This window comes from Babylonia areolata, chromosome 5, assembly GCF_041734735.1.
Source record: "Babylonia areolata isolate BAREFJ2019XMU chromosome 5, ASM4173473v1, whole genome shotgun sequence".
NCBI classification, from domain to species: Eukaryota; Metazoa; Mollusca; class Gastropoda; order Neogastropoda; family Buccinidae; genus Babylonia; species Babylonia areolata.
In genome coordinates, this window is record NC_134880.1 from 15,604,853 (window position 1) to 15,622,352 (window position 17,500).

The 17,500-nt window shown below is 43.9% G+C and overlaps 1 protein-coding gene and 1 long non-coding RNA gene across 2 annotated transcripts in view; both read right to left on the reverse strand.

Annotated features, from left to right (window-relative positions):
- Window positions 1–8,594, reverse strand: part of LOC143282387 (acetylcholine receptor subunit alpha-like) — a 234,473-nt gene extending 225,879 nt beyond the window's left edge. Inside the window, exon 1 of the mRNA XM_076588007.1 lies at window positions 7,993–8,594. Within this exon, the coding sequence (XP_076444122.1) occupies window positions 7,993–8,232 (240 nt within the window). The 5' untranslated portion in view covers window positions 8,233–8,594. The remainder of the gene's footprint in view (window positions 1–7,992) is intronic.
- Window positions 8,595–10,749: 2,155 nt separating this feature from the next.
- The window catches only part of LOC143282388 (uncharacterized), an 11,319-nt gene continuing 4,568 nt past the window's right edge, over window positions 10,750–17,500 (reverse strand). Inside the window, exon 2 of the long non-coding RNA XR_013055248.1 lies at window positions 10,750–11,221. This is a non-coding gene — a long non-coding RNA (uncharacterized LOC143282388). The remainder of the gene's footprint in view (window positions 11,222–17,500) is intronic.

Below are 17,500 nucleotides of genomic sequence, written 5' to 3' on the forward strand. Positions count from 1 at the left end.
GCGCTACACTGTGCTACACTACAATACATTACACTACACTGCTACACTACACCGCACAATACTACACTACACTATACTACACTCCACTGCGCTACACTGTGCTACACTACAATGCGCTATACTACACTACACTAGACCGCACTGTGTTACACTACACTGCACTACACTACACTACACTACACTACACTACACTCTGTTACATTACAATTCACCGTGTTACACTACACTACACTGCACTGCACTGCATTGTGTTACACTACACTACACTGTGTTACACTACACTACCTGTTTACACTACACTACACTGCGCTACACTGCATTGTGTTACACTACACTACACTGTGTTACACTACACTACCTGTTTACAATACACTACACTGTGTTACACTACACTGTGTTACACATCACTACACTACAATGTGTAACACTACACTATACTGTGTTACACAACACTACACTACACGATGTAACACAATGCTTTTAGGTTTCTGCCATGTATCATGTACAATCTTGCACACTTTTTTCTGTCTCTTCGATTTGTGGATGATGATCATGTGCGTTGTATCCGAGGAGGAACCCACGTTTGTTCTCACATTTATTGTTATTAACCGGGCAGTTCGGTAAGTCTCTGTGTGTGTGTGTGTGTGTGTGTGTGTGTGTGTGTGTGTGTGTGTGTGTGTGTGTGTGTGTGTGTCTTTTAACGGCGTTTTAAGCAAAGTCTTTTCATTTGAATCACGAATTTTGTTGTTGTTGTTTTAATCCGGGGAGGGAGGGGGGCGGAATAGCTCAGTTGCTCAGTTGCCCAGTTGCTCAGAGCGCCAGATTCCCAATCCTCACCACCCTAGGGTCCGGGGTTCGATTCTCCACAAATCTGTTCATTTCAGGGGTGATTTTTGTTCTCGGGGTTAACCTTGGGTTTGATTCCAAACAAGTCTTTCGAAAAAGGCTCTGAACCGGGGTTACGTGTGCGAACGCAGGCATACCACCTCGGGCACATGTTATGTTAAGCGCACTGTCCATTTTACGGAAGAAAAGGCTAGTTTGCCTTGCCATTGGTCGATGGTATGGGTGACACGTATTCAGAGAGCATGCATCAACTTCGAAAACGCATTCTACACAATAAGTGATTAAGTATATTATCACATTGCGGAAAATGCTTTTAAAACAAATTTCACTATGTTTATATTACGTAGCCTGATACTACACTGAAACATGAAAATATGTGAGCTGAACACAATATAAAAATAACAGAAGGAAAGTAAATGGTGAAGTATGGCGTTCGCCATAACCAAAGCCGCATTCGGGAAGAAGAAAGAGACGAAAAAGAAGAAGAAGAACAAGGAGAAAAAAGAAGAAGAAGGAGAAGAAGACGACATGAGGAGAAGGAGCAAACCAATTGAGAGAAAGTCAAAAACAGCAACAACATCAACGAAAGCATGAACGTTCGGGTGTATTTGAAAGAAGAAAGAAGCGACAATAACACAGTGGGGGGACAGCGGCAAAGAAGGAAAAATACTGAAGAAAAAAACCAACCAACAAACAAACAAACAAAAAACAATGGCGAGACAGAGAGGGGAGTGTGTGTGTGTGTGTGAGGGGGGGGGGGGGGGGCAGGGGGGGGACGGAGAGAGCAGGGAGGGAAGATGAGAAAGCCATAGACAGGTTCAGATCACAGTGACAGGAACACACAGTGCTCGTTCTAGGGCAGGGAGAGACAGAAAAAAAAGAGATACAAGAAAAAAAAAAAGTAAAGGAAGCAAAGAAACAACGAAAAGCAAATAACTAAAAAAAAAATTAAAAAAAAAAAAAAAAACCGCCAACGAACAAAACAACACAAAACAAAGGAACAGCCAACCCAACACTGCAGCATGGCAAAACAATCTTGTTATCTCCGCCGCGGAAAAAAAAAAACCAACAAAAAAACGACGCTCCACAGATAACAATGCCAATCTGCACGATTCGCCAGCAGCTAGAACTCAGCTCAGTACGTCATAGGCACAGCCCGAGATGAGACCCACATAGCTGGCTGCTAGGGATATATTGTCAATTAGTACAGATACAGAGGCCTGTTGGGTGTGTGTGGAGGGCGGGGGTTGGGAGTCGGGGGGGCGGGGGGGGGGTGAGGATGAGGGCATCTTACCAGCATGAGAGGGTGCCATGCTACCTCAGAACAGCTGTACAATTGGGATGATTGGTGAAGCTCAGGACCCTGTTGCATTGCTCGGACGGAAGAGCTCAGTATGGTCGTAACCCGCTACTAACCGTGTGCAGTATGGAACTGACCACTGGCGTAGTTCGGTCAACGTAGAAATTTAGTCACGTGTAACTGTCAAAACGTTAGAACCAAGTACTGCAATTGGCCCCCAGAACAACGGAATAACGCACTGCCTGCGAAGAACACGAACAATTTACCCCAGAAACAGATATCATCTGTGATAAATGTTCCAGACCAAACAGTCATGATACTGCTGATGACTGTCGCTGTTTGTTCGTGTGGCTGTTGTGGACAGCTCCAGGCAAAACGAGTTAACTCACTCAGTACGGCCAGTCCTCTCTTCTCCTCTACACAGACCCCTCGGATGTCCAGTGGGTGTCTGAATGACCCAACCTTTAGCTTCCGTCGTCAGAATTGTGGTATTCTTTGTCAACATTCACGTCTTCAGTATAAGAGCCTTCCGCTTGCAATATTTTGATGATGGTAATTGGGGTGAAACGCTGTTAACGTCGTCTCTTTCGCCGTTCGTATGGAAAGAGTTAACCTTTATATATCATAGAACCTGCTGTGACTCCGTTAAATACATCTGGCTGTTTTATGTGTGAAATAAAAGATTAAAAGGAAAAAAAAGAAAACCTAGATACTTCATTTCCACTTCTTTTTTTTTCGCAAAAGAATCTTGTGTATTGCATGGACAATAAATACTTGTTCACATTCTTCCCTGTTCGTTTCGGATTTGTGCTATTAAAAAATACCTTCTTCTCTTTTTGATTTTGCGCGATATGTTTAATCGTTGCATATAATAATTTCTCGATGCCCCCGGCGAGTATACATACATGAGAAAAAAATTCCTTGCTTTCCGCTGCCCTGCCCTGCCTTGCCCTTCCCGCCTTGCCCTGCCCTGCCATGCCCTGCCCTGCCCTACTCCGCCCAACCCTGCCCTGCTCTGCCTTGTCCTGCCCTGCCCTGCCCAACCCTGCCCTGTCTTATCTGCCCTGCCCTGTCTTATCCTGCTCTTCCCAGCCCTGCCTTGTCCTGCCCTTCCCTGCTCTGCCCTACTCTGCCCAACCCTGCACAGCCCTGCCCTGCCCTGCCCTGCCCTGCCCAACCCTGCCCTGCCCTGTCTTATCCTGCCCTGCTCTGCTCTGCCCTGCCCTGCCCAACCCTGCCCTGCCCTGTCTTATCCTGCCCTGCTCTGCTCTGCCCTGCCCTGCCCAACCCTGCCCTGCCCTGTCTTATCCTGCCCTGCTCTGCCCTACTCTGCCCAACCCCGCACAGCCCTGCCCTGCCCTGAGTGTGCGAGATATCAATGCCAGAGGCTGCCTCGACAGGTGATCGGTTTCTTTTCATTTTATTGACGATGCGAGATAAGTTTTATTCACCGTCTTACTGTGACAGACACATACAATGATGCACTCAAGCAGTTGTCACTGTCAGCATCTATCTGCTGCTCCCTGGTGTTCACAGCGGCTGGCAGAACACCCAGTCTGGCAGATCTGGTATCGTCAGATCACAGCAATGCATCGGTAGCAAAGAAAGGGGTTCAGGTTTTACTGAAGCCAAACAGGCAAAATACACAGCTTCCTCTACAGTGGATGAATATGTTTCAGATGTAAATTGACTCCAGTGCTGTCCATAACGTTTTCCATAAATTGCCACAACGGAAAAGAAAGAAAGAAAGAAAGAAAAAAGAACAGGTACGGAGGAAGAAGCCTAGATGATTCACCAAAAAGAAAGACACTGAAGGAGATGATGATGACGACGATGATAATGAAGAGGAGGAGGATAATGATGGTGATGGTTATGATAGGGCTGATGTCGACGACGACGACTACGACGACTACGACGACGACGACGACGATGATGATGATGATAACTGAGATGGCTACGATGGTGATGATGATGATGATAACGACGACGACAAAGATGACGACGACGACGGTGATGATGATGATGATGATGATGACGCTGGCACTATGATCATGATGACATAGATGATGACAATCGTAAATCTAATCTACATGTTTGTTAAACGTTATAACGCCAGAAGTGTAACGATGGTGGAATCAGTTTCATTTCACAGGCACACACGCGCGCGCGCACACACGCATTCACACGCACGTACGTACACGCACATATACGTACACGCAAATGCACAAGCACACATACATACACGCACGCACGCACGCACGCATGCACACACACACACACACACACACACACACACACACACACACACACACACACACACACACACACACACACACACAGGACAAGATACAGAGAGAGAGAGAGAGTAATGGAGAGAGAGACACACACAGACAGACACACAGAGAGAAATGGAGAGAGAAAGAGAGAGGGAGAGACAGACAGACAGAGAGAGGACAGATACACAGAGAGAGACGGAGAGAAATAGAGAGAGAGAGAGACAGACACACACACACACACACACACACACACACAGAGAGAGAGAGAGAGAGAGAGAGAGAGAGAGAGAGCGAAGATAGGTGATAGAGTAACACGTGTGTTCCCTATCAATTGAAGCATTCTGCAGAAACATACACCAGTCCCTTGCACCTCAATGCCTCCTATAACTGACGGTGAGCAATTTCACACGCTGCCAAAGCGGTGCGTCATCTGCTCAGGAAGATGCAGCAGTGAGAAGAAGAAGAAGAGAAAGAAGAAGAAGAAGAAGAAGAGAAAAAGAAGCAGAAGAAGAAGAACAACAACAACAACAACGACAACAACAACATCAGCAAACAACAACAACACAGCAACAACAAAATGACAACGGTGAAGATGATGATGATGATGATGATGATGACGATGATGATGATGATGATGATGGTGACGACGACGAAAAGGAAGAGAAAAAGAAGGAAAGAATACAAGGAAAAGGAGAACGACAATAACAACAAGAAACGAGCAAAACAAAGACAAAAAATAAACAAACCTTACAATAAAGAAGAAAACAAACAAACAAACAAACAAACATGAAATTCCAATAAATTTGTGTCTGTACTGATCCGTCTGGCTGTGATGAATTGGATATATCTCGCATCTGAATCAGAGTGGGTCTGCACTAGACGCATTCAGTTTTGATATTGATGACAACGGGATTCGATTTGCTTTGATTTGATTTAGAGAGTTTACTGGATGAGACTGGCCGTGTGTACTCTGGTTTTAGAACACAGTGACCTGACTACGTGCGTTTCGATTCGATATCCATGTGGACACTGCTTTACCTGACTGTGGAGTAAGAAGAAGACGAAGAATATAGAGTTACTGATCAACTCTACAAGCTGACATTCAGAGCAAGGTAGAAGAAGAAAGAGGAGGAGGAGAAAGAGGAAGGAGAGGAAGAACACGGGCAAAGAGAAGAGGAGGAAGTTTATAAAACAAAAGAGAGACAGAGAGACAGAGAAAGAAAGTGAGAGAGAGACAGAAAGAGCGAGCGAGCGAGAGAGAGAGAGAGGGGGAGAGAGAGAGAATGATAATGACTATGACTATGACAATGACATGTTTTATTGATGGGAGAGAGAGAGAGAGAGAGAGAGAGAGAGAGAGAGAGAGAATGGCAATGACTATGACAATGACATGTTTTATTGACGGGAGATAGAGAGAGAGAGGGAGAAAGAAAGAGAGAATGACAATGGCAATGACAAATGTTTTATTGAGGGAGGAGAGACAGACAGACAGACAGACAGAGACAGAGAGACAGACAGCCAGACAGACAGACTGAGGAATACAAGTGTGGCCCGATCATCGGTGTGACTTTCTGACAAGAAACATACAATGTGCACCCTAATTACATCATCTGTGCATACCTTCTGCAACATCAACAAAGTTTACACAACTGCGTTCGTGCCTCTGGAATTCTTTTTGGTGTTTTTTTTTTCTTTTTCTTTTTCGTCTGCTTGTTGTTTACCACATAAATACAAGCAGCACAACTTGGACAATAAATAAAACGAATTTGAGGAAAGCGAGAGAGAGAGAGAGCAGAGAATGAGAGGGACAAGGGTACATGAAGAAATAGAGTTTGATATATACAGTAAGAGGCACACACACACACACACACACACACACACACACACACACACACACACACACACACACACACACACACATACACACACGCGCGCGCGCGCGCTCGCGGTTTATTGCAGTGCTGTTCAGCGTGGTACAGTGTAGTGTTGTGTAGTTCTGTGCAGTTCAGTTCAGTGCGGTGCAGTGCAGTGCAGTTGTTTGTTTATTTATTTATAGTCTGTTCATCTAAGATGATGATACTAGACTGAAAATATGCGGTGCAGTGCAGTGCAGTTTCGAGCGGTGTAGTGTAGTGTAGCGTAGTATAGTGTAGTGTAGTGTAGCGTAGTATAGTGTAGTGTAGCGTAGTGTAGCGTAGTATAGTGTAGTGTAGTGTAGCGTAGCGTAGTGTAGTGTAGTGTAGTGTAGTGTAGCGTAGTATAGTGTAGTGTAGTGTAGCGTAGCGTTGTGTAGTGTAGTGTAGTGTAGTGTAGCGTAGCGTTGTGTAGTGTAGTGTAGGCCCAACACTCAGCTTATATCACAGATTGACATAAATTTACATTTGGGCCAACAGCAAAGTGAGAGCTGTATTATCAATGGTTTCTCCAGTCAATGGGAAACCATTTACAGCTTAGTCTTTTGTGAAGGACTAAGACTCTTAAACTAGGAGGCAAAATTCAAACTGGCTCTTAGTGCTGCAGCCTTGTGGGCTAGCTGACTTTTGGGAACAATCCCAACGCCGACTGTCCTAAAAACCCTCTTGGCCGAGAGAGTGGGGATGTACTTGGGCAAGACACTCTCCACTATAATCAAATTCTAGCCCAAATAGTCGGAACAGCAGTTGCCTCCTCTGCTGTTCTGATGGTCATAGTCGGACACGACTGACTATCATATAGTGTAGTGTAGTGTAGTGTAGTGTAGTGTAGTGTAGTGTAGTCTGGTGCGGTGAAAAGCAGTGCAGTGCAGTGCAGTGCAGTACAGTACAGTGCAGTGTTATGTAGTGCAGCACAGTAAAGTTCATGGTATTGTAGTGCAGTGGACCGTCAACCACTCAGCAAGCAAGCCGTTCAGTCAAACTATTATTCCTCCATCAATCAATCAGCAGGGAAGGGACGGAGGGGAGGGGGGGTGGGGGAGGAGGGGCATGGGGGGGGGGGAAGCAAACTCAGCACTTTGTCAGTCAAGCACGGGACACCTGGCAGAGTCTTATGAATCAATACCATTTCCATAATCGTTATTGATTCGATAGGAAACGACATGGCGATCTGTTGTGAAGAGCATTTACACGCGCTGATAGTCGGCGTCAATACGGTGTGGCCCACTCAAGTGAGCAAGAAGTAATTAAGACATACATTGCCATCCATAGTAAAAATTTTAAAAAAGCATAATTTTACTTTATATGCGTGTGAATGTGTGTGTTTCTGAATACATCTTCTTCATCTCTGACTCTTTACAGGTACACACACATATACGCAAACACACGCACATATGCACACACGCGCGCATGCACACACACACACACACACACACACACACACACACACACACACACACACACACACACACACACACACCCGCGCGCGCGCGAGCTTGCTTAAACAGGGACAAGGCACATTCTTTATTAACAAGAGAGAGAGAGAGAGAGGCGCACACACAGAGATACACACACACACACACACACACACACACACACACACACACACACACACACACACACAGAGGCAGACAGACACTCACACTGAGAAACTCACCACGTCCAGGACCTGTGACAGCCTCATGCCCATCTTCACCGTCAGCTGCTGGCTGGGGCCCACAGAGGGCTTGATCAGTTTCTCGTACGACGACATCAGGTGGTGGTGTAACCGCTTGGCCACCGGGGGCACGTGAGGCTCGGGGGTTTCCGGGGCTTCGCCCGATTCCACGTCCACCATGAAGCACGCCAGCAGGGTCACCAGGAGGGTCCTTCGCATGGCGTGGGCAAGGGCACACATTGTAGCGGTCTTTTTCAGTTCGGCGTCCGCAAAGGACACAGGCTTTGAAACACAACCGACAGACCTTCAGAATTCCCAGTGTCTCTCCGCGGAGCTGAGGTGGAAGAAACCTGGGTTGTTGTTTTTTCTGCAGAAAGCTAGCTTTGACACACAACCGACAGATCTACAGGTATACTTTCTACAGAGGGAAAAGAAAACTGGTTCTCAAAGACAGCCAGGCTTTGAAACACAACTGACAGGCCTGCAGGAATCCCTTGTGTCTCTCCACAGACTTGAGGGAAAAGTACTCTGCAGACAGCCAGGCTGTGAAACACAACTGACAGGCCTGCAAGAATCCCTTGTGTCTCTCCACAGACTTGAGGGAAAAGTACTCTGCAGACAGCCAGGCTGTGAAACACAACTGACAGGCCTGCAAGAATCCCTTGTGTCTCTCCACAGACTTGAGGGAAAAGTACTCTGCAGACAGCCAGGCTGTGAAACACAACTGACAGACCTGCAAGAATCTCCAGTGACTCTACACGGAGCTGAGGTAGAAGAAGTCTAGTTCTCTGCAAAAACCCAGGTTTTGACACACAACCCACAGACTTACAGGAATCCTCTCCACGGAGCTGAGGTAGAAGAAGTCTAGTTCTCTGCAAAAACCCAGGTTTTGACACACAACCCACAGACTTACAGGAATCCTCTCCACGGAGCTGAGGTAGAAGAAATCTGGCTCTCTGCAGACACCCGGGCTTTTGACAAACAGCAACCGACAGACCTACAGGGATCTGGTAAATAGTTCTTCTGTGTTGCGCGTCAATGACTCTTTACAGAGCTGAGAAAGAGACTAAGATAAGAAATAGAAGACTACGCGACGACTTACACACTGAAACAAGGAGTTTGTTTGTTTTTTCTTTGGTTGGTTTCGAAGAGAAGTCGGGAAGTTTTCGAGAGGTGTGTGGACGTGACTTTTTTGTCCCGTGTAGTGTCGGCGGTTGACCTGTTGCAAAGGAAAAGCGATTGTATGTGGAGAAAATGGTAGTGCTTACAGTTGGCTGTACGTTTTTAATCCGCAGTTTGAAGGCGTTGAGCCAACGGTAACGTAAACCTTGACACCTGTTATGGTTGGTACGTATTGTCTTTTTCCTTCTGTTCACAATTTTCTATTTAAAAAAAAATTGCAGTAGTTGTTCTTCCTTAACTTTGAACAACCCTTCCTAATTCATTCACAAACAGTCTCGAATGACATTTCCTCACGACTTTGAGTGGCATTCCCTCACGACTTTACTAACGAGTGCACACCATCGCACATCGATCGACAAACAAGGTGATCGGCGCAGTAAACGAAGCATCACAGTTTTCCTGTAACAGGTCGTCGTTTTAATGAAACCCTCAGCCTGTCACTGTCCCTGCACACACTTCAGCCAGCGCCAGCGACAATCACAATGAAAACAGGGAGCAACTATAGGTGTCAAAGTGACTTCGTACAACGTGAGACAATAACACGGCGTCGATTGATGACTTCCATTCCTTCTGCCCATAAGACTAACGAGGAACTAGTGCACAGCGTGAACCATGGGAAAGCCTCGCTTGTTAGAAAGCTGTAGCTGTGTCAGCTGAATGATGACGTTGAAGGCCTTTGATGTCCGATGTATTCAGACATATAACACGAACTGTGCCGGTGTCGCCAGCAAACCATTCATCGAAGATGCCGAGGAAACAAACGACGCTGTACTCTAAAACTGAATGACTTCCAAAGAAAACAACACAACAAAACAAATCTAAAATACTAGAACAAATCTGTCGCTAGATATAGCATGTTGTGTAGTGTTGTTGTTGTTGTTGTTTTTTGTGCTTTTAGGGAGAAAGAATGAACACAATGAGACTGTTCTTCGAAAGCCCAGACAAGATGATTTCAATCGTTAGTTGGTGTGACGTCAAGCAGTTAGCAGTTATCTTGTCTTCACCAAGGTGCACGTAATGCGACAGTGTCCAGAGGTTTTCAGATCGTTCTCGAGTTCGGGAGACAGACGATTCTTTGCGTACGCCCCTAACAAAGCCACTTGGCATAGGTTCAGGTAAGCAGCACGGCCGTTTTTTCGCGCCACATTGCACGAGTTGAGAGAGTGCAAAGTTTCCTTGAAGATTCAATAAAAATCGTTCGACGCAACGCAGAACAGAACTGTGGATCGATTGACGTGTAAGATCCCCGTGTGTGTGTGTGTGTGTGTGTGTGTGTGTGTGTGTGTGTGTGTGTGTGTGTGTGTGTGTGTGTGTGTGTGTGTGTGTATGTGCGTGTGTGTGTGTGGGTGTGTGTGTTTGTGTATGTGCGTGAGTGTGTGTGTGTGTGTGTGTGTGTGTGTGTGTGTGCGTTGTCTGTGTCTGTGTCTGTATATGGTTGTTCTTTCCCCCCCGCTAACGTTTTGGAGTCATTGATGTGAAAACGCTCATAACCTTATGTGTCTGTCTTAGGGTTGGTATCCATGCGCTAATTGCTTTCGTAAACATAGGCTATTGCTTTGTCTGAAGTGGTGAAAACTTCTTTTTTGTAATTCTTTTTCTTCAGTCAGTGTGCCAGGTCCAGTTATGAATCACTCGGAAGGCAAGGGAAGGAGGGTTGAAGGAGACGGTTGGGACCAAGCATCCAATTCAAGGCCGCACTAAGGGGGGAAAAAAGGATTTCGTTTTAAAATTGTTACAGCAGCAGCTGACGCTTGTTTCGGAGACACGGAAAAAAGAGCTCTTGGTGATGCAAGAATAAAAGCAGACAGTCATATAAATAAATAAACAAATAAATAAATAGATGAATAAATAATGCGGTAACGAGAGGCAAGTTCAGATCGTCACACACACACACACACACACACACACACACACACACACACACACACACACACTGATCCGCAGGAAGGAAGTTCGGCAACTGGCTGACGAAGTTGTCACCCTTTGGTTGTGACGTGTCGACTGGTTTCTATTCTGCTCTCCGCTGTCGACTCCCAGTGTTGCCTGGCTGCACAGATAAAGCACAGAAATCACATGGAGGTTAAGAGAGGAACATCATGTGTTGCGTAACTGCAGAGATAAATCATAGCGACAAGACACGACAAGAAGAATGTCATGTGTTATCTAGCCGCATAGAGACAGGATAGTTAAGACTAGAAGAACGTACTTTATGTGTTACCTAGCCGCAGAGATAAAGCAAAGAGAAAGGATAGTTAAGACAAGAAGAACGTACATTATGTGTTACCTAGCCGCAGAGATAAAGCAAAGAGACAGGATAGTTAAGACAAGAAGAACGTACTTTATGTGTTACGTAGCCGCAGAGATAAAGCACAGAGACAAGACAAGACAAGAAGTACGCTATGTGTTATCTAGCTGCAGAGATAAAACAAAGACATCGGATAGGTTAAGACAAGAAGAACTTAAGGTATTGCCTGGCTGCAGAGATAAAGCAGAGATATCAGATAGGTTAAGATAAGAAGAACGTTGTGTATTAAGATAAGATAAGATAAGAAGTTAAGAAGAACTTTATCATCTCATTAACAGAAATAACATCAGGTGCGGCAAAACAAACGTGGACAATAATTACTCAACACAAAACATTAAACATGACTTAATTTAAAAGAATCAATAACATATGACATTCATATAAAAAGTATTGTATATATTCACTTAATCAAAATGTTGTAATTAATCATTATTGTAAACATATTGAAATACACCAAGGTTAACATTGCTTGTATCATATTACACACAAGATAAGATAAGAATGATTTTATTATCTCATAAAGGGAAATCACATCAGGTGCGGTAGCGCACACAAACGCTCTCTCTCTCTCTCTCTCTCTCTCTCTCTCTCTCTCTCTCTCTCTCTCTCTCTCTCTCACACACACACACACACACACACACACACACACACACACATACACACATAAATAAATAAATATATAAATAAATGAATGAATAAATAAATAAAATAATAATAAAACGTTATGTGTTGCCTGGCTGCAAAGATAAAGCAAAGACATCGGATAGGTTAAGATAAGAAGAACGCTATGTGTTGCCTAGCCGCAGAGTTAAAGCAGAGAGACAAGATGAAATAAGGACTTTGTGTTGCCTAGCTGCAGAAATAAAGCCAATATACAAGATAAGTAAAGATAAGAAGAACTTTATTATCACGTAAAAAGAAATTACACCTGGTGTTGTAAAACAAATGTTGATGATTACTCAGCACAAAAATGCGTTAACATGAGTAAAAACAACAACATCAAAACATGTAAGACATGCTTATGCATTAGAAAAAAAACAACAACATTGTTTAGATTTACTGTGAAACATTGTAATTGATATAATGTATTTGTTTGTATTCTATTATACTGTAATGAAATGCACTGCATTGCATTGTTCTGTATTGTTGTGTTGTGCTGTGTTGAATTGTTGCGTGGTGTTGTCTTGTATGGTTGTGTGTTGTTGTGTTGTATTGTATATTGTATTGTACTGTATTGTATTGCACTATAAATTATTGTGTATTGTATTGCACTGTACTGTATTGTACTGTATTGTATATTGTATTATACTGTATTGTGTTGTATTGTGTATTGTACTGTATATTGAATTGTATTGTATATTGTATTGTACTGTATTGTACTGTGTCTCTGTTTAATATTCTGACTGGAGTCCTGGGGGAGAGTGCGTCGCCACAGTTCTTTCTTTCTTTCTTTCTCTCTTCTTCTTCTTTTCTTTTCCCCCCTCTCTGTCTTTCTTTCTTTCTGTCTTTCTTATTTGCGAGGGTATTTGTTTTACCACCATTACCACACAAGGTCACAGCTCAATCACAGGGTAACACACACACACACACACACACACACACACACAGACACACACACACACACACACACACACATCTCTCTCTCTCTCTCTCTCTTTATATATATATATATAGATAGATAGATAGATAGATAGATAGATAGATAGATAGATACGAATGGAGTGATGGCTTAGAGGCAACGCGTCCGCCTAGGAAGCGAGAGAATCTGAGCGCGCTGGTTCGATTCACGGCTCAGCCGCCGATATTTTCTCCCCCTCCACTAGACCTTCAGTCATTCGGATGAGACGATAAACCGAAGTTCCGTGCGCAGCATGCACTTAGCGCAGTAAAAGTACCCATGGCAACAAAGGAGTTGTTCCTGGCAAAATTCTGTAGAAAAATTCACTTCAACTTTGACAAAAATCGAAACAGAAGACACAAAACAGGCTGTACAACAAAGCAACTATTTGTAGAGAGGTCCCAGAATTAGGGCATCATTTTCTAAATAAGAGAAATAATAACAAGAATAATGATACGAATAAAAGATAATAACACACACACACACACACACACACACACACACACACACACACACACACACACACACACACACACACACACAAATGTGCTCGAAAGAAAAAAAACAATCTCCTATGTGTTACAGAAGTGCAGCTAGCTCCCGAAGCGAGACAGAGACAGAGAGAGGTGTGTGTGTGTGGGAGGGGGGGGGGGGGGGGGGAGGGCTGGATGAAGCCAGAATAGAGAAGGATGCAGCCCACTCATCCAACAGTGCTCTGCCAGTCCTGTATGTATGTATGTATGTATGTATGGCTTTTACAGACCGTGCCTCTATCTGATCCAGATTCCCCACTTCCGACTTCCTACAATTACAGACGCCGCTTTCAGCTCCCCAAATACACAATTCTGTGTTATCACTGAGCGAAGCGCTCTGCACGCAAAGTGTACATGTGCACGTAATCAGGGTTCCCTATTGTTGTTGCTGCCGCAGTTATTATTGTTGTTGTTGCTGTTGCTGTTGTTATTGTTGTTGTTGCTGCTGTTGCTGTTATTGTTGTTGTTATAAAAAAAAAATATATAAAAAAAGGAAAAGAAAACAGTTCGTGGTTCTGTTCATTTATTTTTTGTTGCGGTTGTTGTTGCTGTTATTGTTGGTGATTCTGTCCTGTTCATTGCTGTCATTATTACTGCTTTTCTTTTCTTCTTCAGCTTCTTCTATTTTTTTCTACAACTACTACTACTACTACTACTACTACTACTGCTACTACTACTCCGGTGGAGTGATGACCTAGAGGTAACGTATCCGCCTAGGAAGCGAGAGAATCTGAGCGCGCTGGTTCCATTCACGGCTCAGCCGCCGATATTTTCTCCCACTCCACTAGACCTTGAGTGGTTCTCTGGACGCTGGTCATTCGGATGAGACGATAAACCGAGGTCTCGTGTGCAGCATGCACTTAGCGCACGTAAAAGAACCCACGGCAACAAAAGGGTTGTTCCTGGCAAAATTATGTAGAAAAATCCACTTCGATAGGAAAAACAAATAAAACTGCACACAGGATTTTTTTTTTCTTTTTTAAATGAGTGGTGCTGTAGTGTAGCGACGCGCTCTCCCTGGGGAGAGCAGCCCGAATTTCACACAGATAAATATGTTGTGATAAAAAGAAATACAAATACAAATACAAATACTACTATACCTTCTTCTACTCCTTCTCGTCTTCTTCTTCTTCTTCTCATTGTCATTTTTGTTCTCAATATTATCAATTTTCTGCAGAAAAATCATCGTCATCATCATCGTCGTCATCGTCGTCAATGTCGCCATCATTGTTGTTTTACACAATAGCCATGTTTTTATTGTTATAGCAGTACTATGTTCGAAAAAAAGCATTTCAGAGCACAAAATACGAGTACTGTGTGGCAACCAGTTTTAATATGATATCATATCATAATATAATTATGTGTGTGGTGTGTTTGTGTGTGTGTGTGTGTGTGTGTGTGTGTGTGTGTGTGTGTGTGTGTGTGTGTGTGTCTGTGTGTGTGTGTGTGTGCGTGCGTGTGTGTGTGTGTGTGTGTGTGTGTGTGTGTGTGTGTGTGTGTGTGTGTCCCAGTATGTCCCCTCCTCTTTTCCCACGTATGTATGTATTCACATCCACCCCCACACCCCACCACTATATGTATGTTCTATGTTGAAAAAAACAAACAAACAAAAAAAAACAGGCTGTGGAATGTGATTGTGATTGCTCACTATACACTTGTACTGAATAAAAGAAGTTTTAAAAAAATATTCAGTTCAAATCTGGAGTGAAGACCATTGAAGACGGTGCCCAGATCAACCAGCCGAGCTAACAGCCCCCCCTCATTGGTCAGTCCCTCTATGCCGTCAATCGTTAGGAAGTTCTAGTTCCTGTCCTCAGTGGTCAGTCCCTCTATGCCGTCAATCGTTAGGAAGTTCTAGTTCCTGTCCTCAGTGGTCAGTCCCTCTATGCCGTCAATCGTTAGGAAGTTCCAGTTCCTGTCCTCAATGGTCAGTCCCTCTATGCCGTCAATCGTTAGGAAGTTCCAGTTCCTGTCCTCAGTGGTCAGTCCCTCTATGACGTCAATCGTTAGGAAGTTCCAGTTCCTGTCCTCAGTGGTCAGTCCCTCTATGACGTCAATCGTTAGGAAGTTCCAGTTCCTGTCCTCAATGGTCAGTCCCTCTATGACGTCAATCGTTAGGAAGCTCCAGTTCCTGTCCTCAGTGGTCAGTCCCTCTATGCCGTCAATCGTTAGGAAGCTCCAGTCCTTGTTTCAGTGGTAAGTCCTTCTGTGACGTGATTCTTTAGGAAGCTCAGGTTGCTGTACTCAGTGGTCAGTTCCTCTATGACGTCAGTCGTAAGGAATCTCAGGTTCCTGTCCTCAGGGTGTTCTTCCCCCTGTGCTTGCCTTGCCACGCGACATGAATTTGTCTACTTAGTGCTAGTGTCAGACAGACATGGCTGACCCAACGTTTTCAGAGAGTCTTTGTCGACTACGTGTACCACAAACCCTCATGCAGTGAACATCTTAATACACATGACATCCACCGATCTTCACGTCAAGTGCTGCCTGATCTTCCAATGATGCCTATCCCAAGGGCTTCTCAGCCTCATCATTGTCACTGGAGTGTTTGCAGGCGTCACATCTCTAGGCTTTATGCAGGTAAACAACCCTGGATGTGTTCTTAAAGTCGTGTTGTGGGGAGCGACGTGGGACTCTGATCTTGAACATTTCCGCCAGGTTTCTACGACCTCTGTCCACCCCCAATCACAATGCCTTCAGAAAAGAACTTGCTGTTTTCTGGGTTAGAACACAAGATGCTGTGGTTCTCTTTTAATCACGCGGTTTCCGGGGTCATAAGTGGTGAGCCAGGCGATCTTTTCTTCCCTCCTTCTTTCTAGTCTTTTTGACAATCGTCACTCTGTCATGGAAAGCTTCTTTTTTGACTCACTTGTGTGAACAAAGTGAGCCTATGTTTTAACCCGTGTACGGTTGTGTGTGTGTGTGTGTGTGTGTGTGTGTGTGTGTGTGTGTGTGTGTGTGTGTGTGTGTGTGTGTGTGTGCGTGCGTGCGTGTGTGTGGAAACTTTAACATTGCCATTTTCTCTGGAAATACTTTTCCAAAAACAAATTTGGTTTAAACATAGTATGAAAAAAACATCTTCACAGTCATACCAATAACAGGTTGTAAGTCTCCGAATTAAGCCGTATTTCCGAATCATTAACGGTTTATTTCCTTGATATACGTTCCGAAATCCAAAAATTCTAAAAATCGCTTCCTACTGAGTTAAGCGTGCTAGAAGTTACGTTGTGTTCGAAGACGTCGACCTCGTTTTTCTTGTTCACAATTAAAAGGAAAGAAATTCAAATTCTGGACAGAACACTTACAGTGATACTAACTACACCAACGACGTGTTCACTGTGTATGAATATTCTAAAGTGAACACTGAATTAACTGGAATGAACATTAAAAAAAAATGAATAGATCGTTTCTTTCAGCCCGTTGTAGTAGACGTGTTCGAAAGTACAGATCTAGAGTTCTTCCATGTGTTGCAGTGGGCTTGAAGCGATGGCAACGTCTCATTTACCGCCGATAAAATAAGAGAATAATCGAGATATAATAAAACACCAAAAAAACATGATTTAAACAGCGTTATTAGGGATTAGTCTGCTTGCTTCCGAACTGAATATTGCATGGTTCCATCCCGCACGCATGCGGGTTTTTTTTTCTCTTTTTTTTTCTTTGTGTGTGTGTGTGTGTGTGTGTGTGTGTGTGTGTGTGTGTGTGTGTGTGTGTGTGTGTGTGTGTGTGTGTGTGTGTTTGTTTTGTTTTGTTGGTTGTTTTTTTTGTGTGTTTTTTTCCAAGCTTATTTTATATATCATATTTACTACAGAGCACTTTTCAACGATTTTATTTTTAATCTCTTCTTATTTTTTTGTTTATCTCTCTCTC